Below are 22,620 nucleotides of genomic sequence, written 5' to 3' on the forward strand. Positions count from 1 at the left end.
GGGACATATTTCTACTAAAACATTATTCACAGTAGTGTCCCCTTATCTGCAGTTTCACCTTCCGTGGTTTCAGCTACCCACGGTCAACTGGACTCTGAAAGCAGATGATCCTCCTTCTGACAAATGTTCAGAAGGTCAGTTAGTTGCCTACCATTATGTCACTGTGCCTACATCATTCACCTCACTTCTTCTCCTCTCCTAGGCATTTTATCATCTCACATCATCACAAGAAGGGTGAATACAGCACAGTAAGATACTTTGAGAGAGAGTCCACATTCACATACTTTTGTTCTACTGTATTGTTATAATTCTTCCACTTTATTATTAGGTATTGTTGTTAATCTCTTACTGTGCCTAATTTATAAATTAAAGCTTCCTATAGGTATATATGTGTAGGAGGAACCATAGACTATCAAGGGTTCAGTACTATCTGTGGTTTCAGGCATCCACTGGGGGGCCTTGGAAAGTATCCCCCATGGATAAGGGGAGACTGCTGTATTCCTCATCTGAAATTCAGATATAACTGATTGTTCTCTATTTTTATTTATTTAATCCAGCAACTCTATTTGAAGACCTCAGGAAACACACTGACTGGGTCTAATGTGTGATGAGCACCTGAGGTTGACAGAGGGTAGCTCCTGAGCCACCCTGTAAAGACATGGGCTGCATGGCAGATGGTCAGTTCCCCATTGCAGGATGTATTCAAGTATAGGCTGGATAACCACTTGGTAGAGGGAATTCAGGTTTCAGATGCCTGGTTCCAGTGAAATTCTGGGAGGTAAGTGTTGAGATAAGCAGGAGAGTTGATTACCTGGGTCCTCACTGAGCTCTGTCCCAGCTGGCATTCAGAAGCTCTCTGAAATCGTATGTCATCAGCACCTTGTTGAGAGGACCTGTTCACCCTGATGGCCTCAGTCAGCTAGTGAAAACCAACCCAGCCCACCATGGTTTCTTTAAGTGGTTTGGTTTGGCCTGAAGAAGCACTGTGTTAAAGGTGAAATGAAACACCCTTTTTTTGTCTCTCTTGCCAAGAATTGACTGACTTCCCTGTTCTTTATGTGTTCCCTGCAGCAGAGTGTGACTTCTGTGACCTGCTAAGGATTGACATGCCCTGCATCACTCCTCAGGCAGTGATAGCATGAAAAACACCCACCCCCAAGGTTCTGCGCAGACTCTTGCAGGCAAGTGAATGGAGAGAGAGAGAAGCTCCAGTGTTCATTTTTACTGTTTTGGAGATTCTGTAGGTGTGGCTATGTTTATCTTGTCAGCATGTCCGGATTTTACACAAGGCCTGCTTGTAAGTGCCTTACTATGGCTTCTGCCCTCTGCAGATTACTACAGCAAAGGTCTGGCCCTTGGCAGACCTCCTTCTGCCCACCTACTTCCAGGCCTTGGCTGTCACTGGGCACCAGGAACATGTTCTGATGTTAGCTTGGGCCAGAAAGGAATCAAGAGGCAAATCTGCAAAAGCTTATCATGTATTCTAAAAACAAACAGAAATGGCTTGTTTCCATTAGAGTGTTTTACATTTTTTTGAATTATCAAATCAATAAGTTCATATTATTAAGAGTAAAATTAAGTTAAATACTAAGTCAAAATACCCTTGTATCAATAGAAAAAGATTTTCAAATATTTGTATTGATGCTACTAACTAAAATCACCTGTTCTTTTTATTACCTTTTGTTTAATTGATTTATTTATAAGTGCCAGGTGCATTTCACTTTTGTTTTCCAGGAAGAATTACTGAATGGCTGACATTTGACAACATGCACCACCAGTGGCTTCTGTTGGCCGCATGCTTTTGGGTGATTTTCATGTTCATGGTTGCTAGCAAATTTATCACGTTGACCTTTAAAGACCCCGATGGTAGGTATGCTTCTTTGTGGGATAGATTTCGGCTAATCCACACAATGCTGTGGTACTGTTCCTGGGTACATGCACAGATGACCTTTGTCACAGAATCAAAAGAACTTTAATGCCAGAGGTGACCTTGGAGGTCACAGCATCCAATTCCTTCATGTTACAGAAGTGCAGGAGAGGAGGTGGAAATGGACAAAAGTCTCTTCCCCTGTATCTCCCCTGGGGCAGGTGGAGCATACTTTGTCTTTGGGCTTCCTTGGTGACCTCTTCCCAGCAATACCATTCTCCAGAGCATCTGGTAGGCTCCAGGCTTGGGACTTCCCCCTGCTTCGTGTTGTCATGAGATGCTACCATGACTGACCAGCATCTCTGTGTTCTAGTTGGTGCTGTGTGCTGGTAGCCATGTGTTTGAAAGTCACCTTCAGTGTACTAGAAGGAAGGTGATTTAAATATGTGTTGGGTAGTCTTTTTTTTTTCTTTTAATCTTTATTTATTTTTGAGAGGGAGAGCTGGGGAGGGGAAGGGGTGGTGGGTACAGAGGATCCGAAGCAGGCTCTGTGCAGACAGCAACGAGCCCTATGAGGGGCTTAACTCATAAACTGTAGGATCATGATCTGAGTTGAAGTTGGATGCTTTAACTGACTGAGCCACCCAGGTGCCCCTGTGCTGGGTAGCCTTTGAGGACTTTTTGATTCCCCTTACTTGACGTAGGTGTTCAGATGAAGACATTAAGTGCACCAAATCCAGCCTCAGAAGAGCATATTTTAGTTTATGCCCTTGACCTTTGCTTACCTGGTCATCAGTGGTTTTTTTTTCTACAAATTGGACATACTCTGACGGCTCCAAGATTGACCTGAGTACAGTGAGGCTCTCTCTGTGATCTGTGAGGTTGCTGGGTGTATGTAAGGAGGTGCACTGATGGTCATCTTGAACCCCAAGGTGACTCCTTCCATGGCAAAGTGAGGCAAGACAAACGGGAGATGTTGAAAAGACTCATGAGCAGATTCAGGGTGGCCTGACAACATCTGCCTAATGGGGAGGATGCTTGTGCACATGGGTGTATACGACATCTTCACTTTGCATAGCCCTTTACACATTATCCTGCAGACAGCAGCCCTTAGGAAAGGGAGATCAGGAAAGTATCCGTTCCAGCTGTTTTCCCCACTTACTCCTGGTGGCTGCATGAACTGTGCCATCTGTGTGGCCAGCAGCTTACAGGGCCCTGCTCCAGCCCACAGAGCTCCCGGCTATGCTGAGGGCTGCCCAGCGCCCCCTGCCCCCCCCATTCTCACTCACTTGCTCTCACTCTCTCACTTGTTCTCGCTCTCTCACTCTGTCTGTAGGGGAACAAGGCTGGAGGCAGATGTGCAGGCCTAAGAGGATGGCCCTGAAATTGACCCTAAGAGGTGGTTCTCAGCTCCAGTGTTTGCACTCAGTAACTCAGCTCCTTCATGCTCGGGCCTGACAGGCTGTCATCATTACAGGTGCCACCTGCACCTTCCAGGACCTCTCGTGAGAACCTGAGAGGTTTTCACAGCCTCAGGAAGGCTGTGTTAACTGCAGATATCTGAGGCGGCCAAGAGCATCACAGTGCATTGTCGATAATCACAGATAATCATGGTCCACACCGGGGGCCTCTGTCAGAACAGCAGGTGCTGAATCTTGGGGCGTCATTGGAATCTGAGACAATGATCTCAGCTTGACCATTTGGATGTTTCTCCAGCTGCTCTGGTATAGTTAAATGTACCTGTGATGGAGAGCCCTCCTTCAGCATCAGAGGAGTGGTTCTCATCCTGTGGCACATTAGAACCGTCTGTGGGACTTTGTAAACCTTTCTCTGCTGGCCCAACCAGAGACCAAGTCAGTTAGAGTCTCTAGGAGAGTGACCCAGGGGAGAACTGCAAATGTGGAAAGAGAGGCAGATGCTGAGGATGTGAGATCACTGTGACAACGGGTCCACAACTACACATTTTACTCCTGATCCCCTTAAATGTCACCTAGTAAGTTAGAAGGCACTTTCAAAGGCAAGTCAGGAGGTTAAATTGTTTATGGTTTATTTTGTTTCAAAAAGTAGGAGTATAGGTAATATATTTTATGAGACACAAAAAATAAGTAAGTTGTGTGCCTCGAGTTGTAATATTCTCTGGTGGAATAGCCTCTGAAGGACATGTCATTCCTCAATGGTATCTGATAAGCGAGGTGTCATTCCACTAGGATGTGACAGGTTTCATGCTGAATGCTTTCAGAAAATTGTAGAAGCTCTAGAGGGTTTTGTGAAGTGGAGCAAATAGTCGAAGGGATAGAAGGTGAAACCTAGAGGGAAGGATGAAAGGCTTGAGGATTTTAAACCTGAAGGAAAAATCTGGTGCTATTCACCAAGTATTTTTTGCACCCTTGGATGTTTGGTGTGGTTGCTGTGGTTAGTGAATGGGGGCGCAGGGGTGCTGACCACTTCTGGTGGGGACCTTAGAGGCAGTGCACACTTGGCCCCACTGCCCCTCCCCCTCCCCCCGGGAAGCCTGGCGGACTGCCTGGGAGGACAGTGTCAGCCCCACAGTGTGCAGGGAACATAAAGTGAGAACCCTTTGTTTTCAGGCCCCAAACATAACCCAGCTCAACCCAGGTTGAGCACACAGAACCTTACCTGATTGTCCCTAAATGCCTGGGTGGGGTCACGAAGACAGATGTTCACCGGCTTTCTGAATGAAGGAAAGGAGCTCCCATGCTGGGTATCTTCCAGTCTGGGTGATTGGGCAGGGATGGAGCACCCACGAGAAGTCGAATACACAGCCTCTTGGAGGCTGTCGGCGAGGGCATCTCCTGCCACTCTAGGGTTCCATGGGTACAGACAGAGCATTTGTCTGGGGAGGCATTTAAACCCCCTGGTGGATCTTGTGGCTGTATAGGAAACTGAATGAGGTTTGTGAACGTGTGACCGAAAGGGATTTTCTCATGTGCTGGAATTTGTTTCACTCATGTTCACAGTGTTGTGGCTTTTGAACCAAAAGCACAATGTGAAGTATCATCACAAAGAAATAACTGACAACACAGTGCTCTCCTATATGATGAGGTTCTATTTTCTGTAAAGCAGATGGCACATCCTTGGTGTCAGCGTTCAGGGAGCCAATTGTAACTCTGGTGTTTGTGGGGCTGCTCCTTCTGGCTCTGACCTCTGGGAAATGGGGCTCTGTTCCAGAATCTGCCAGGGGACGAGTGTGTTTTCTTTTTACTCTTCTGTTATTAATGATTTCCCTGCCACTTAAACTGATAGGAAGGGTGGATTTGTCTTGAAACACTGTTTAAAGTCTCACTTACCTTTTCAAAAAAATAGTTTTATGGTCTTTCTTCAGCTCAGCAAGGAAGCCATGGAAATATTTGTGGAAATGACTCATCCTTGGTTAAAAAATTTCAGCGTCATACTGATCTAGGTTCAGGTGTTCTAACTGGACCGTACCACAAGAAATAAATCCCATTCAGTGACGGGAATTTGATGGCATGGTACAGTGAGACTTGAAACAAAAAACGACATCTTTGTGAATCTGGTGTGTGTGTGTAGACACTGATTTTTCTTCTCACTTCAATTTGACTTCCTCTTCCAATCTTTTGCCTCCACTCAGCCCTTCACCTTGGCTGTTAGTCACTTAAGGGCAGGGTCCGTGACCTGAACATCTTTGCGTGCCTTCTGCCTGCATGTGATGGACAGGTGACTGACGCTGGGTGGCTGATGCACAGTGTGGTCAGGGAGATGAGTGGATGTGATCACTTCTAGAAGAACAACGGGGTACATCACTTGGCATGTTTAAAGACATTTTATAAAATATTGTAAATATAACGATGCCTGTAACAAAAGTGATCTGATGCTTTATGAGAACACTTGGCCTTACCTACAGGATCAGAATCCTTGATTCTGGAGCTAGAGGCTTGTTCCTAATGGTCAGGGTGAAGAAGGAGACTGTCCCTTGATCTTAGTGGGGATAATAGCATCTGTGAAAACAAATGGTTGTTGACAGAGCAACAGAAATAAAACAAATCCAAATGTAAACTGTGCTATCAGTTTTATTTGAAGCAAATATCAAGAAGTTTAAAATGATAAAAATGATAAAAATTGGTGGATGACTGACTGGTGTTTGTGGTATTGGAAGGCAAGATGTTCCGCAGTTGCCGAAGCTCGTTCTGTATGCTTCCGAGTGTGTGGAACAGGTTGCTTCAGAGATTCATTGGCAAGTCAGCTGTTTAGAATTCAGGATGCATTGTCCCATCTGAAATGTTATTAAGGAAGCTTGGGATTCTGCAAAATCCATTCAACCTGTGGCAGAACTAAGCATTGCGGTGCTAGTCTTAGAAGACACTGTCAGAACGCGAAGTGACCAGATAGGCATAGAATGTGAATTTTCTTGTCAGCGTGTCAGTGCCCAAAGATGACAGGTTGCAAAAGAGGAGGATGGGTAGAGGCTGGTCTCTTGGAGTCCTTGGAGTGCATTCAGGAGCTTTGGGGGCTGAAGGCACATAGACCGGGCTCTTTGACCTTACTGCAGGTACAGACGAGCTCCTGCACACAGCTTTGGTTAGGATTGCGTTTTAAATCACATGTAGACAAGAAAAAAGATTTTAGTAGCGTTCCTAAAGGTATGTGGCAAAGAGGTTTTTATTGGAGTCCGATAACTCAAAGCCGTGTAACAGATGGGGAGAAGGGATTATTATTTTTGTCAGGTACTTGTAAGATGTTTTTGCCCTCCCTGGGCGAGGAGGATGTCAGCCCATGGTTCATACCAGTAGCAGTGCTTGCCAGGGGCCTGGAGGAGGTGTAACAGCCAGACCAGTGCAGGTGGGAGCTGTAGTCCAGTGTGCACATGTTGCTATTAATGACCCAAGAGGAGTAGGTTTTGATTATTTTTTAAAAGTGAAATAAATGTCCCTTTGTTGATGCTGTGTTATGCTGATTTTGGTACTTTTTTGGTATCTACTTTTTCTCTCTAATTACGTTTTTAGGCTTTGCAAAATTTTTTTTAATGTTTACTTAGAGAGAAAGAGCATGCTTGCATGAACAGGGGAGAGGCAGAGAGAGGAATAGAGAGAATCCCAAGCAGGCTCCATACTCAGTGCAGAACCTGACTTGGAGGCTTGATCTCATGACCACGAGATCACAACCTGGGCTGTTACCAAGAGTTGGACACTTAATTGACTGAGCCACCCAGTGCCCCTAGACTTTGCAAAATTTTGGAAGCAAATGTTTCTTTGATTGTAAAGATCTGAAAATTATCTTCAAATTCTACTCAAAGGTTTCCCCCAAATCAGTTTTTTTTGTAAATTATTACTCTGGACTAGCATTTTGTAAGATTCGTCTGGTCTAATCTCACTTTCCATGAATTTTTAAACTAATGTGTAAATACTGACTTGACTGCTAACTTGGTTTTTTTCTAATTACCCTTTAATTTTGAGATCACTGTAGAGTCATATGCAGTTGTAAGAATTCAGAGTTCTGTGTACCCTTTACTCAGTTTACCCCAGTGGTAACATTCCAGAACTACAGTGCAGAGTTACAGTCACAATGTTGACAGTGATACAGTCAAGATGCATAACATCGCTATCACCACAAGGATGCCTGGGTTGCCATTTTATAGCCACACCTCCCTCCCTCTCCCTGTCTCCCATCCCTGGCCCCCACCCCCCTTGAAAACCACTAATCTATTCTCCATAATTTAAGAATGTTATGTACAGTATATGACCTTTTGGTTTTAGATTTTTTTTATTCAACATAATTTTCTGGAGATTCATCCAACTTTAATTGGGTGTATCAATACTTTGTTCCTTTTTATTGATGAGTTATATTCCATGGTATGGATGCACCACCGTTTGTTATCCATATACCTGTTGAAGGATGTCTGGGGTTTTTTTTTCCATTTTGGGGCTTTACAAATGAAGTTTCTATAAACATATGTATATAGGTTTTTGTGTGGATATAAATCTTCATTTCTCTGGGATAAATGCCCACGAATGCGATTGCTAGGTCACATGGTAGTTAAATGCCTAGGTTTTTTGTTTTTCTTTCTCTCTCTCTCTCTCTCTCTTTTTTTTTTTTGTTTTGTTTTGTTTTGTTTTTTGTTTTAGGGGTAGGGAGGGGCAAAGGGAGAGAGAGAGTATTAAGCAGGCTCCATGCCCAGTGTGGAGTCTGACTTGGGGCTTGATCCCACAACCATGAAATCGTGACCTGAGCCGAAATTAAGAGTTGGGTGCTCAACCAACCGAGTTACCCAAGCACCGTGCTTAGTTTCTAAAGAAACTGCCAAGCTGTTTTCTAGAGTTCCTATGCCATTTTACATTCCCACCAGCCATGTAAATTAGTCAGTGTCTCTATGGCCTCATTATCATTTGGAGTTTTCACTATTTTTTATTTTAGCCATTTTGATAGGTCTGTAGTGGTATCTCATCGTGGTTTTCATTTGTATTTACCTGCTGGCTAATGACCTTGAGTAGCTCTTCATGTGTTTATTTGCCATTTGTAGATCCTCTTCAGTAAAATGCCAGTTCATGTCTTACCCATTTTCTAATTGGATTTTTTTTTTGTCTGCAGAGTTTTGAGAATTCTTTACATATTCCAGATACTAGTCCATCATCAGATATTTGATCTGCAAATATCTGCCCCCAGTATGTAGCTTGTCTTTCCATCCCCTTAATAGGGGTTTTGCAGAGCAAAAGTTTTTTTGGTGAGAGTCAGTTTATCAGGTTTTCCAAAGATTTTCTCCTATGTTTTCTTCAAAGTTTTATTACATTTAATTGCTGATGCATTTTGCATTCATTCTCGAGTAAAGTTTGAGGTTCAGGGAAAGGTTCATTTTTTTGGTCTATAGATGTCCAGTTGCCGGAGCATCGTTTGTTGAAAGGCCTCTCCTCCACCGAACTGATTTTGTACCTGTGTCCAATGTCAGTTGGCATATTTGTGGGGGCCTCTTTGTGGGGCCTCTGTTCTGTCTCGCTGATGTGTGTGTCTGTTCCTCCATAAGAATATGCTTTAACCTCTCTGTCTTCTAGCATACAGTGCGAAACAGGAATTTCTGTTGCTGACAGCCATGCCAGATGTGGGGAAGTTACCCGGAGAGAAGCACTTTCCTGAGGAACTGAAGGTGGGCACAGCAAGGCAGAGGGCAATGAGGAGCAGAGCTGCTTCTCTCCAGTTTCACTGTGGTGTCTTCTTTCCACCCGCTGTGGCCCCATTGGGTCCCCCTGTCACATGGGAACTAGCCTCCCCTCTGTGCTCATGTCAGCTGGTTTCCTCTAACCATCACTTTCTGCTTCATAGTTGTGACTTCTGTTACTTCTGCACCTTTCTGCTCATCTTTTTTAGCTTCTCTTTGGAGGTGGCATGGTCACATCTATTTTTATGTTCCTCACAGTGCTTTGTACATCATGGATCCTCTGTAAATGTTGATTGTGTTGAATTCCTGACCAGCTGAGAAGGAGCCTTGGCAGGGGAATGGAGGATGTTGGGCAAGGTCAGGAGAAAACCAAGACAATGGGAAAAGGTCTCTGACCCAGAATCCTGGAACTTTAAAGTTAGGAGGGGGTATTGGACCAAGGAGCAGCTAATCTCCCCTCCAAGCACTATGGATAAGAGAACCGAGTTTAGGGAAAAGGCTAATCATCCCGAATCATCTGGGCATTAGTGGCAGAGCCCAAGGCTGCCGACTTCTACTCAGCACTCTTCTTGCTTGACATTCTGACTCCCAAGTCTTTCTCCTCAAGCTCCTTTCACACAAAACTTCTAATCGTTCCCCAGCCAAGATGAGGAGCATACTCTTGAGATCCCCTCTTACTTCCTAACACCTATTCCGTGGTTTGGTTTGCAGTTATGCCAAAAGAAATGAAATGGGTAGACCGAGCTAGAAGACATTTATCAGCCCAGAATTTAACCATAGAGAAGGAGACAGTTCCTGTCCTTGATTTGCACAAGAAGGACAACAGATTAGAACCTGACAAAGTCTAGAAAGTGTGCACTTGGTTAGAGTGAAGTACTTTTGGAGTTTACAGGTTGTAGGACACTGATTGATTCATCCAGTCTGCAGAACTCCCTGAAGCAGACCTGGAATATTGCTTTTAGGTTGAGGCATTTCCAGGGCAAGGGAAGAGAGTGGATGGACCACAGAGACAGGAAACCAGAGAAACCTGAAGGAAATAGGAGAGTGGCCTTAATAGAAGGGGGTAAGGAAATAAATGTTTAGTTACTGGCATCAGTAATGACACAGAGGTGGGGTAAGAGTTTCACAAGAGAAATGCAGTGCTCTGAGACCAGGGTGCTGGTAGGATGCTGTGACTTGAAAAGAACAAAAGTGACCATCCTGGGGGGTGGCACTCTTAGCGGACAGAGGAACACACTTCCTGCAAAGGCTGTTGGTCTGCAGGACTAATTGTGGTTGGAAATACTGCACCAGAACATGCCTTGCAATTCACAGAAGACTTTACTGAGTTTTAATCTTACCCGTCCTCAAAAACAGCCCTCTGAGCCATAAGTATTTTTATTCTCATTTTGCATTTGGAAAGTGTGAGGCTCAAGGAACAGAGCCAGTGTATCAGGGACAGCAGGTAGTGGGCGGGGACTTTCAGCTACATGTCCCCTGTCCCCTGCACTTTCTCGCATCAAGGGGTGTGAGGGAGTGGGGAACAGTGGTCAGACTCAGTGCTCTGAGACCAAGAGTTATTATGTTAAACTCAGCAATGTCTTCCCAAAAGACAGGTGACTTCTAAAGGTGATCAGGTTGTGTAGCTCACCTTTAAAAGTTTATTTTGCACAGTTGTTGAGTGAATATTTTGTACACCTGAAACTAATACAATGTTGTATGTTGGTTACACTTCCAATTTTTAAAAACTGCAAAAGAACGTTTATTTTGTGCTAAATATAGCTGAATATTTGAATGGAAAATAATGTCAGTCATTAAAATTGGTTTAGTATAGTTGCAAAGGAAGAAAACAGAAGAGCATGCCAGTCCATAAGCACCATTGAATGAGCAGTTGTCTTCCTTTATATTTAATGCTGAAGCTTGAAGAAAAGCAAATTTGAAAAGGAGGAAGATTTTCTGCAGTTTCTTGAGAACTTGTTTGGAGGTGCTGCCCTGCGATGCATTGGTCTTGAGTGTCATCTGTGATCCAGGTTAGATCTGAGGTTTAAAGCAATTAGAATAGAGTGAGGAGAGGAGACAGAGACTGTGTCGATAAGTAAGCAAGAGTTGGGGTCAGGGAGGGAATAAGGTTAAATTAGACTCCATTTATGAAAGCACGAAGGCAAAGGCCAGGGTGGTGGGCTCGTGCCCGTGCTCCCTAGGGAGGAAGACAGGTCCCTGGGAAGGATCAGAGCTGGGTAAGTCTGCAGGTGCCCGCTCTCACTTCTAGAATGTCTTGACCTCAAGAAGTAACCATTAGGAATTCCCAAGACACTCTTCCCTTCACCAGGGAAACCCAGGAAATTCAGTCAAACCTGTGAGAAGGGATATCAGGGAGTTTGGTTATGGCAGATCCATGAGGGAAAGCAGAGAACTGGTGTGGTGGGGTGGAGTCCTCTGTTACAGTCTTTCCAGTGTGTTCTCATGTGTTTTGGAAGGCTATATCTCTCTCCCCCATTTTACACCTGACTTAGTCCCAGGGGAGGACTCGTTGTTACAGCAGCCTCATAAATGATTGCTTTGGAAACCTAGTGCATTTTAACAGATAAAAGGCCATTTTGGTCCATTCAATAAAGTTAATTTAGGGGACCATCTGATTTGAATTCTTGGAAGAAGTTCTGTGTAACTTAAAAGGAATGAATAGACAATAAACAGCAACAGAAACATTTCAAAATGCTGAGGAAAAGAGCCACAGTGGAGGTGGCCAAAGGAGTGGGGTTGGCAGAAACAGACTCTTTATTCAGAACTGCCTTTCAGAATGCTTCTTGGGAAGTCAGGAGATCTCTGTGGGCAGACATTCTACCGTGATGTGAACAGGGAGGGGGTAATAAGTCACTGAGGACAGGGTGTCACTGAACTGCTGGCATATTCCCTCTGCCTGCTCTGTCTTCCTCATCTCCTACCCCCCAACACACACTCAGGGCGTGTACACCCTCATGTACACGGACAGTGCCATATGTTCTTACTCAGCTGAGGCTTTCCCCGTGTCTCCACAGAACACTGAAACCAGCCAAACACAGAGTAAAGACTCGATAAATACTTGTCAAACAGTTGACTCTCCTGAGTGACGGAGCAGTAGAATTTTGAATCGAGTGTTAACAAAAGCCATTTTCTGTTATAGATATTCTGTTAGGTTCTAAAGCGGTTCCCAAAAGTGTATGTCATAATTTGGAACTTGAGCTTTTTCATCTTATTTGTTTTTTTAAGTCCACTTACTCTTAAGAAGGAAAGTCAAATGAACCCATTTTGCGTCTGCTTTCCTTGCCAACCATACTGACTCATATCTGATTTATTGGGCAGTGGAAAGGCCCTGTGGCCAATTCAGGAAGTGTCTAGAAATAGTGGTTGTCATTCTGTAGAAAAGGGGAGGAAGGAAAGAAGAAAAGCGTTCATAGCTGGTAAGAAAGGGACAGGCCAGCCCTGGAAAGAAATTCAGGGGGATCTGGCAGAGTTGTGGCTTTTAGTTAGTGAAGATCATGCTGAAGAAAGACAAAAATGTGCTATGTTTGCAGAGCTACCTTTGGATACATAAAGTAACCCAGATGTGGTAGAAACCCAACCACAGAGGACTTGGACCAGTTTTCTAGAACCTCTTAGAAGTCTTTATAGGTGCTCCCCCCACCAGGCAATAGTTTTAATTCATCTTTTTTATGAAGAAATAAGTTATGTTCATTTTGTATTTTAAGGAAATAGCCAGCATTAAAAGGAAAAAACATCAGCTACGGTCCATCACAATCCATGGCTCTCTTCATCACTATCAGAAGTTTTATTATGTTTCCTTTTTAAAAAACATTCATTGAGGTATAACACCTGTATGGTGTAAAACTACATTTCCTGAATGACAAGCACATGGTTATGTGTCTTAACCTGTGTTGAAGGAGAGGGGGCGGGCTCTGCACCCTAGTGGTGTGAGTAGTGTGGGAAGTGTAGCCGCTGTGAGCAAATGATGGAGCACACATCAGCAGTAGTTTCTGCTGGAAGGAGTCCTCCCACCATGTGAGCTGTGGGGCGAAGTCTGATCCCAAAACCCCTGCCCACCTCCTAACCTAGGCCTCCTAACCTAAAATGACTTTCTCCCTCTGTTGTACATGGGCCTAATCCCTGCCCCCGTGTCCTGAGGAAAAAAAGACATTTTCTGAACAGGATTACAGATGGCTCCCTGCCTTCCAGGCAAATCAGCCGCGAGACCCACGCTGACCTATCCTGGCAAAATTTGTAACGTGCTGGAACATGACAGAAAAAAAATCCTACAGGCACCCAGGTATTAAAAATGGGTTGCCTGCAAAGTGTGGCAGTCAGGTGGGCCGCACGTGCACCTCCCTGCAGCCGTCAGTGCCAGCCTGAGGTGTCGTAGAGACGGTTTTCACCCTCAAGTCACACTCTGTATGTGAAGGCTACAGAGGAACTGTCCTAGCTACACACAGACTGGCAATGATACTGTTTCTGAGAGGAGAAACTACTGAGAGACCTACTCCAGATAACTCGGAGGTGAACAAAACAAACGCTTCCGAAAATCCAGACGGCATACGATAAAAAAAAAAAAAAAAAAAAAAAGAGTCTCTTAAGGGGCGCCTGGGTGGCGCAGTGGGTTAAGCGTCCGACTTCAGCCAGGTCACGATCTCGCGGTCCGTGAGTTCGAGCCCCGCGTCGGGCTCTGGGCTGATGGCTCGGAGCCTGGAGCCTGTTTCCGATTCTGTGTCTCCTTCTCTCTCTCTGCCCCTCCCCCGTTAATGCTCTGTCTCTCTCTGTCCCAAAAATAAATTAAAAACATTGAAAAAAAATTAAAAACAAAAAAAAACAGCAGCCACAGCGTCCTGGTGCAGCTTGTACCCCAACCTCAGAGGCCCAGCCGGAGGCCGTGCCCGCAGCGGTTCCCGTGGTCCTGGGCTGGTCGTGGGCTGCCAGCGCGCCCACTTCCGCTTGCTCCCAGGCCCGCTTTCCCGGCAGCCGGGGGGGATCTCTGGACCCATGCTCACGCGGATGTATTCACTGGGTGGGAGGACGTGCCCCGACACCTGCCCGCAGTGGCCACGCTTCGGGTACAGCTGACACCGCTACCGCGCAGAACTCGTCCCCTTTGTTTAAACCACGGTACAGGGAAGCTTAACCGCGTGCTTGTCACGGAGGAGGTGGAGTAATGGCTTTTGCATTTTTAAAACACACTGAATGAGTTAATTTAGTTAATTTAATCATGAATTTTAATTAAACTTTTACCAGTATACCAGAGGGTCTTCAAAACAGCCAGCACGTGTGTTGATGACTGGTCCTTAGGTACAGTTCACATACGTACACTCAGAATTGAGTGGAAGGAAGTGATAGGGAGCAGGAAGGGGGCAGAAACTGGCCTTCACTAAGATCCCTGAATGCAAAGTACCCTGCGTGTCCAAGAAGCTATGGGCCACAATGCCTGCCATCAGCTAAGTGTCAGTAGCTCACCCACTGCTGCCTCCTAAGTCTGTCCAAGCTGAGGAGGAAGAAGCATCTTCATGTCTCTGCTGAGCTTTGGTCTGGCACATCCACGTAGCCTGAATCCCGTGAAAGTGAATGGTACCTACAGAGCTCTGCTCTTTCCTATGAGGTCAGGGGGCAGGGCCTCCCCAGTGGCTTCTATTTTCTATTAACAAGGCCCTTGTGCCTCTTTTGCCTCCTTGTTACTTGCAGCCAACCGGGAAAGTGCTTTCAGACAGCCGGCTTGTTCAACCCCTGGTCTATATGGAGCGCCTGGAACTCATCAGAAATGTCTGCAGGGATGAAGCCCTGAAGAATCTCTCACACACTGCGGTATCCAAGTTTGTCCTGGACCGGATATTTGTCTGTGACAAGCACAAGATTCTTTTCTGCCAGACTCCTAAAGTGGGCAACACCCAGTGGAAGAAGGTGCTGATCGTGTTAAACGGTGCGTGCAGCGCCTGGTGGATGTGTGTGGTCAGTGGACAGCAGGGTTTGCCTGGGGAGGGGCACTGTGGCCTGGGCAGGGGAGACGGAGGAGGACTGCAGGAAGGAGCTAAGGGAAGGGACAGTTGTCCTGGAGGGGCTGGTAACCTTGTAGTCAGTTCTCTGTTGTTTTCCCTGTTGAAGTTGTACTTTAAAAGTTGGTGGTTTAAAAGTTTTAGATACTGAGGTTTTCAAAGGGCCCTGCCTATGGCCAGAATCTCCTCACTTTCCACAGCGGAATCCCTGTCTCAGGCAGCCTGCCTACCCCCAGGTTGACCCCTTTTCTTCTCTTCAGATATGTTGCCTTGCTTCTCAGCTGTTGCTAGTTCTGTCCTGGTAAGTCGAGGCTCCACACTCACTGCCCTCCCAGCTGTCCCTCTGTAGTGGGAGGGCCGGCACCCATGCCTGGGAGGGCTGCCCCCTTCACCCACAGATGAGGTGTTCTGTGCCGCTTGGGTAGAAAGCAAGCATCTCCATTTTACACTGAGCTTCCATAGTCAGAGGATTCAATTGACTTGCTTCAGGAAATCGGATCTTTATTTGGAAACAAATCAGATCATTGAAAAGTGACCTCATACATTACAGGTTTTGATTACTCACTACTCTCTTCAGATATCATGTTTGCTTAAACTCCAATTACCTTGAGTAGGTCCAAGATAAATATGGGCTCTGTTAAATTCAGCTTCAAAAGGAAATCATTCCAGGACCAGGAATCAGCCCTCAGAGCACTGTGGGAGGTGGCCCTGGGGTCTCTGTCCTCTAGCCCACATCTCCTGCTGTCCTCAGAGTTATTGGTCATTTGGCCTTTTCATGGTTGTTTGGGGGAGAAAAGGGAGACACTTGCTTCATTTTATAGTGTTTGATTAATGTGCTTCTTGAGTCGACAGAATGTTTGATTTTTGACATCAAAGATTGAGGTTACAAATCAAATTTAAAACAATAATTACACAAACGTCTCACAAATCTGCCAGCACAGTGCAAAGCATCAGACTCTAAAGAAGTAAACACCAATTTACAAGGGCAGGATAAAAATGGGGGCAGGTTTGCCAGGCCATAAGATAGAGGATGGTTCCAGTGGCTGTCTTCAGTGGTCCCTGGAGACACCTGCATGGGGACAAGTACTTGAGCAGGTCTCGGCACACATCCTCAGAGCTGGTTCTTTCATTGTCCCCTCAAGAGCAGACGTTCATCTTGCTCATTTTATCGTCATCCAAAGCACTTTGCGCAGAGTTCTGGACTGGCACTTACATATCTGGAGAAGGTATAAGTCAAACAGACAAGGCAGTGGCCACTGCCTAGATGGCCCGACAGATCCTTCCCTGCTGGACTCCAACACAAGAGGATTAACACAAATAAGGATGGAAGGTTTGCAGAGGCCTGGCTGGAACCTTCATGGATAATGACATTTTGTTTCCATTTGGCTAAATAGAGAAAAGAATGAAAAACCTACTCAGTCCACCAGGCTGAGGACGGAGTGTACCCAAGGTTCCTGCTCTGCCTTCTTAAACCCTCCTTGTCCTCCTTGTCCCTTGCCTCAGATATATCACACCGCTCCCACAACAGTGGCCAGGTTTTCCTAGCACCAGTCAGCTTTGCCACTTGCCAGTCTGGGACATGGTGAGGTTGCCTAGGAACCACCTTAGGCCTGGGGATGTGGGACTGGGAGAGCCAAGCCCATTGGGAGTAATGGGCTCCCCCCCTACCCCGCCCCCAACAGGGCCTCAGGCACCAGTATGTTTCACAGTGCCACTCCTCTGGCTTTCTCCCCCCCAGTTTCAGAGTAGAATGAGTATTGCTTGTTTTAGGAATTCTGTATGCATACAGGGATCTTTTTTAAGTGTCAGATTTAACCTAATTTAGGTGTGCTGCCAGGAGTAGGTATTGGCAGTGTCCCTCCCCTTATCCCCCCCACCCCCAACTCATCTATTGGCTTATGGATTACCAGAAGCTTTTCTTCACTCTCTCCTCTTGGCACAGCAGTTGGAATTCAAAGACGTAAACTGAGATTTAGGGGATGGACTTGTGGGGAACATGGGGCCCAAGTTAAGAAACCAAGCATCCTCCTTTACAGGTAGCACTGAGGTGGCCAACCTGTACTCCCTTGTTTCCTTACCAGGGGCCTTTCCTTCCATTGAGGAGATCCCTGAAAATGTGGTTCATGACCACGAGAAGAATGGCCTCCCTCGTCTCTCTTCCTTCAGTGATGCAGAAATTCAGAAGCGGTAGGAGAGGTTCCTAAGGGGAGGGGGATTTTTGTAAAATCCAAGGCCCAGTTCCCTCCTTACCATGTGTATCAAACTGCTCTGAGGATTACTGGGGGCTTTTGGTTTACTTGGGTGAGAGGCCACTGAGCATATGCTCAGGGTTCAGTGCATTTACAGTCACAAACCTTTATGAGAATTTCACAATGTTTTCTCCACTCTTACCTTCCTGCGGTCCATTAAAACAAAGGTTACACAATTTTCTTAGTAGAAATGAGTAGTTGTCTTTGTTCTGCTTCAGTCCTGTTAAATTTTATGGATTCCTTACTTAATAGAACCTTTATGTCACAGGAAAGGGATTTGCATTACAGGGATTCCCACTTAGTTTTTCATTTTCTTCCAAAGGTATTACACCTGCTTCTGTCGTAGCTGCCCTAAGGAGAGGGGTGGGGGATGGACCTGACATAGGCAGAGAGAGACAGACCTCACTGACCACAGCAAGGATGGAGACTGGGCATTTTAAAAATCACTTAGCTAGTGAATTGAAAATTTCTTTTTAGGGGCACCTGGGTGGCTCCGTCAGTTAAACGTCCAACTTCAGCTCAGGTCATGATCTCATGGTTCGGGAGTTCGAGCCTGGAGCCTACTTTGGATGCTGTCTCTCTCTCTCTCTCTCTCTCTCTCTCTCTCTCTCTCTCTTTCTCTCTCTCTCCCCCCCCCCCCACTTGTGCTTGCTCTCTCTCTCAAAAGTAAATAAACATTAAAAAAAATTTTTTTTTAAATTTCTTTTCATTAGCCAAGAAATGACCCCATAAAACAAAGCTTAAAAGGAATCAGAATGCGTAAGCAGCAAATAAATGTCAGGGCACCAAATGAACTCTGACCTCCCTTACTTTTCAGCCACTTGATTTTCATTGCTTCTGGCATTGTTTGGTCTTCCCAGTTTGCACAAAACCTATAGAATGCAGGTGTTAAATGCCAGATCAGAGAGCCTCCTGGGTAAGGGTGTCTTGCTATCCACCTAAGCACTGATCTCATGGGAGCTTTTGTGAGAAAAGAGGAGTTCAAGTGTGCAGAGCACTGAGCACAGTTTCCGGCATGGAGTAAGCACCGTAATTACATCAGTGGCCGATGCTGTCATTGTTCCATCAGCACCATTACAGGCTCATCATGCTGCCACCACTGCACCACCCCCGTCACTACTGACAGCTCCCCTGGGCCGCCTTCCTGCCAGCTGGAGCCTGCAGCCATGTTCCCCACTTCTCTTACCTGTCCCCTGCTCTGGCTGTCCTTCCCCTGGCAGTTGTGAATTGACTCTATACAGATGGACCCTAAAGTAACTTTCTCTGGCCTCTGCTATTCCTATCTCACTCAGGGTTCCTGGCCTTGTCAGTTCTCTGCCCAACAAGACTTAAATGTCCTTGAAGTTTTGGAATATTCAAATACCTATTCAGATAAATAGATGTCTCCACAGTGACCTTCTCAGGTGAGGAGTCCTGTGGCCTGAGACAGTTATGGTTTCTGAGCCACTTCCTCACTGTAAGATGGGTCAGTAGCAAGATCTGCTTCCAAAGGTGGCTGAGTGGATTCAGAAATGCATGTCACTTGCTCCTCACAGGAGTGCGTTCTAGACATGGTGGCAGCGGCTGCAGCAGGGACCCTCCCCTTTCCCACCTCGCCCTGGTTACCATCAACAGCATTGGCCTAACTGCTTGTTTATCTTCATTTCCTTCCTTAGCTTGAAAACATACTTCAAGTTTTTTATCGTAAGAGATCCCTTCGAAAGGCTGATTTCTGCATTTAAGGATAAGTTTGTTCACAATCCCCGCTTTGAGCCTTGGTACAGGCATGAGATTGCCCCTGGCATCATTAGGAAATATAGGAGGAACCGGACAGAGACCAGGGGCATCCAGTTTGAAGATTTTGTACGTTACCTGGGTGATCCAAACCACAGATGGCTGGACCTTCAGTTTGGGGACCACATCATTCACTGGGTGACGTACGTTGAACTGTGTGCACCCTGTGAGATAAAGTACAGTGTGATCGGTCACCACGAGACCCTGGAGGATGATGCCCCATACATCTTAAAAGAAGCCGGCATAGACCACCTGGTATCTTACCCCACCATCCCTCCGGGCATTACCGTGTATAACAGAACCAAGGTGGAGCGTTACTTTCTGGGCATCAGCAAACGAGACATCCGGCGCCTGTATGCACGTTTTGAAGGGGACTTTAAGCTCTTTGGGTATCAGAAACCAGACTTTTTGCTAAACTAATGTGTAGAACTGTGAATTCACATCTTTGTTAGACCAGAGGCTAACCAGGTGGGAGATGTGGGCACAGAAATGACACGTCCTCCATTCCATTCCTACTGGAGACACCGCAGTCCCCCATGGACCTGTGCATGCCTCGGCCGATGAAGCTGGACCCTGACCGTTATGACTTAGTTTGGACATAAGGTGCACTGAGGGCCCTGGCAGCTTCCCCCTCGGTCCTCTCCCCTGTCAATGCCATAAGGCCTTCGCTCTCCTCAGAAGGGGAAAGGGACTAAACATTTGTAGTCTGACAGTCTGGGAAGAAAAATTACATGGTGTAGGAGTCATTTCCATTTCCTTCAGTTGTGGAAGAGGTAGATACACAGCTCCCTGAAGGGTGGGGTCCCGCCTGTCACTGGAGGGTTGCAAGACTAGCACTTTTAGGAGAGAGGGAGAAGCTAATGGTCCACAAAAGTCACATGGGGCTGATACAGGATCAAATCTGAGTAATAAAATTACACCTCTGGCTTTCGTCCTAGTGCTGCTATAATCACAGGCAAACCATTTTTCCATGACTCTCTTGTTCCTGTGAAATTCAGAGGTGACCCAAAGGTACTTGTCAGCAGTTCATCTTTCCAAGATCTGTGCCTATGTCTTCTAGTCCATCTTTCTGAACTGCCTGCCAAACACTTGTCTCACTCAGCCCAAGAGATACAACTTTGGAAAGTGAGGGGACTATACATTCTTTCCATCTGAGAAAGGGAACATCTCTGGGGGCCTTATAGGGCACATAGCATGGGGGAAAGGAGAGCTGCTTAGGTTTTGGCACTCCAGCTGCTGTGGATTTGAGCATGTCCATCCTCTTTGTCCCATCCCAATGGACAACACCCATCTCTAGGGCCCCCCTCCGGGACCAGAGGCAAGTGTGGGAAACTTGCCAGCACTGCAGAATCAGTGCAGTTTACACATTGCTGTTTCCTTTCATCTCTGCAAAATGCTCACCACTGGACCCATTTCTGATAATGCCATCATCCTGAACTGTAAGTTGGATACTCAAGTTCACCAGCAATAAAATCCTGGGCCAAGGCAGCCTCCAGTAACGCACCTTCCAGGCACGGAGGAGCAAGCCACAGCTACTATTTCAGATGTCAACTGACAATGAGGGCTCTTGAGATTCAGGATAGTTTCCCTGTGAAAAGTCCTAAGTGCCCGACTCTGCACAGTGCCCATGAACCCTGCTTTTCTCCCAGGCAGCCTCAACCTTCCCTCTCTCAAAATGGCTTCTTGAGTTTGTAAATGTGAAAGTAAAAGAAAATAAAAAATATGTGCCAAATCTAACGTGCTGCGGTTCCAGGGGAGGTGCTCCATGGCCACACATGGTCCTTGAGACCTGGTGACAGTGATAGGCAGCTCAGGCCTGCTTAGATGGCTGCTAGGGACAGGACTGTGGAAGGGAAGCATGGCTAAAGTGTGACCATTGGCAACATTGATGACAGGCAGTGTGGTAGCCTTTCATCCTCAACTGAAACACAAAGGGTGTAACAGGAGTTATTTTTCTGTAAAGTTTTAGCAAAGTCTTGTTAAAGTCATTTGATACCTAATGAGCTGATTACCTCTTTTCTATTTGAAATGTTATAGTGTGAATAGTAATGTATGTGAATTTAAGGCCTTAAAGTTAGTCCTAATTTAAAAAGATAACGTTTTCTTTCTTAAACAAAAGGTTGGACACCTGGGTGCCATCCCCCACTTCTGGCATTTAGATTTAGGTCATTTTTCTCTAGCATTTGGTTCATTTTCCTAACATATTTTGCCAAACAGGTGGAGACCATTACCACAGCATCTCCTGGGCATTTCACAGTATATCCAAAACCTGCATTCCCACAACCATCCCTACCCTCTGAGGCCTCACTCTCCCGCCCCACTAAGGCCATCTGACTTCCTCTCACCTCCAGAGCCCACTGTGCCTCCCCTTCCAGGCCTAGAGCAGGTGCCCATGTCCCTGTCTCCTGAAGGAGTTTTTCCCTACACTGCTGCTCAGAGAGGGCTTTACAGAAGCATCCTGGGGCAAACCTGGTTGCGGCTTTCCCCGGCAGCGCCCAGCTCTTGCTCGGGACCTCCTTCCTCAGAAGTCCCAATCAGCCAGGTCCTCTTCCGTCAGTCACTACTGCCGCGGGCGGGGCGGGGTCAGTTGCCCATGTGGGGCAGAGCTGGGCAGGCCTGGATGCTTGTAGGGTGGGGCCATGGGCGGGGCCAGGCCGGAGGGGTGCCACCGCCCTGGGGGGGGGGGGGGGGCAGAAGCCAGCCCCTGGGAAACGTCTAGGTGAGAACACAGCAGTAACATTAAGCCTGGAGTTAAACAAGAAGCCACTGTGCCTCCCAGAAGTGGTCTTAAACCAGGGAGGGCAATTCCTAAATTTAAAAATTTAATCATAGTAGGTTGACTTAATAGGCTTTTATCTTCAATTACTTTCTCTTATTGGATTTCTCTCCTCACACTTTGTAGTTTTATTGGTCTTAGCCCTGAAAACCATTATAGTGATGTGTCTAGAGTCAAGATGAAATTTGATTTTCATGGTGGCTAACTGCACAGAAATCCGGCAGATTACCACATGCAAGGGACTCAGCCTGTAACTCAGAGTTTCCTCAGAGGAAGAGCCTCAGACCAGGGAGGGGTCCCAGCAGGTTCCCGGGGATGTTGGTCTCCCATCCCCCACATTTGACACCTCACCCTGACCACACCCTGCTTCCCCCCTCTAAACCCCAGCATGGCCTGTTCAGCTGGAATCTTCAGAAGCAGGACACAGCAGAAACCTGGATTAGAACAGGGGAATAAGAAAGATGGCAGCTGCGTGAGAGGAAGCAAGCCTTGCCACCTATTGGATGAAGTTTAAGTTGTTCAAGGTATATTTTCCAAGCCCTGCACCAGGATTACGGGGTTCCAGAACTGAACCTGGTATAGTAGGCTCTCAAAAGAGCAGAGGTGTGGGAAGTTCTGGAACAGGGCCGCACAGGCCCCCCAGGTAAGTGGGGACAGTCTGGTGGAAGTGGCAGGTACATGGGGAGGATCAGGGAAGGTATAGAGAGCAGGAATTATATCTTTGCTTCCTTGCCCCCAAGACAATCTCCCTGTCAGAAGTTATCCTAAAACCATCTTAAACTAGGCTTGGATGACAATATCACATCCATAATCTTTATTTTCCTCAAGGCTGAGTCCCTTTG

The 22,620-nt window shown here is 46.2% G+C and overlaps 1 protein-coding gene across 3 annotated transcripts in view; it reads left to right on the forward strand.

Moving 5' to 3' along the window:
- Positions 1–20,739, forward strand: part of CHST10 (carbohydrate sulfotransferase 10) — a 30,325-nt gene extending 9,586 nt beyond the window's left edge. For 2 of the 3 annotated variants that reach the window (XM_053200452.1, XM_053200453.1), the window contains 6 exons: positions 1,072–1,185; positions 1,739–1,866; positions 8,890–8,981; positions 14,673–14,907; positions 17,062–17,167; positions 18,885–20,739. In XM_053200452.1, coding sequence (XP_053056427.1) covers positions 1,139–1,185; positions 1,739–1,866; positions 8,890–8,981; positions 14,673–14,907; positions 17,062–17,167; positions 18,885–19,422 — 1,146 coding nt within the window. In that variant the 5' untranslated portion in view covers positions 1,072–1,138 and the 3' untranslated portion in view covers positions 19,423–20,739. Of the gene's footprint in view, positions 1–1,071; positions 1,186–1,738; positions 1,867–8,889; positions 8,982–9,251; positions 9,381–14,672; positions 14,908–17,061; positions 17,168–18,884 lie in introns of those variants that run through there. The other variant, XM_015065145.3, reaches the window with a different exon arrangement.
- The last annotated feature ends 1,881 nt before the right edge of the window (positions 20,740–22,620 follow it).

The sequence above is a fragment of the Acinonyx jubatus genome, chromosome A3 (assembly GCF_027475565.1).
Source record: "Acinonyx jubatus isolate Ajub_Pintada_27869175 chromosome A3, VMU_Ajub_asm_v1.0, whole genome shotgun sequence".
NCBI lineage: Eukaryota > Metazoa > Chordata > Mammalia > Carnivora > Felidae > Acinonyx > Acinonyx jubatus.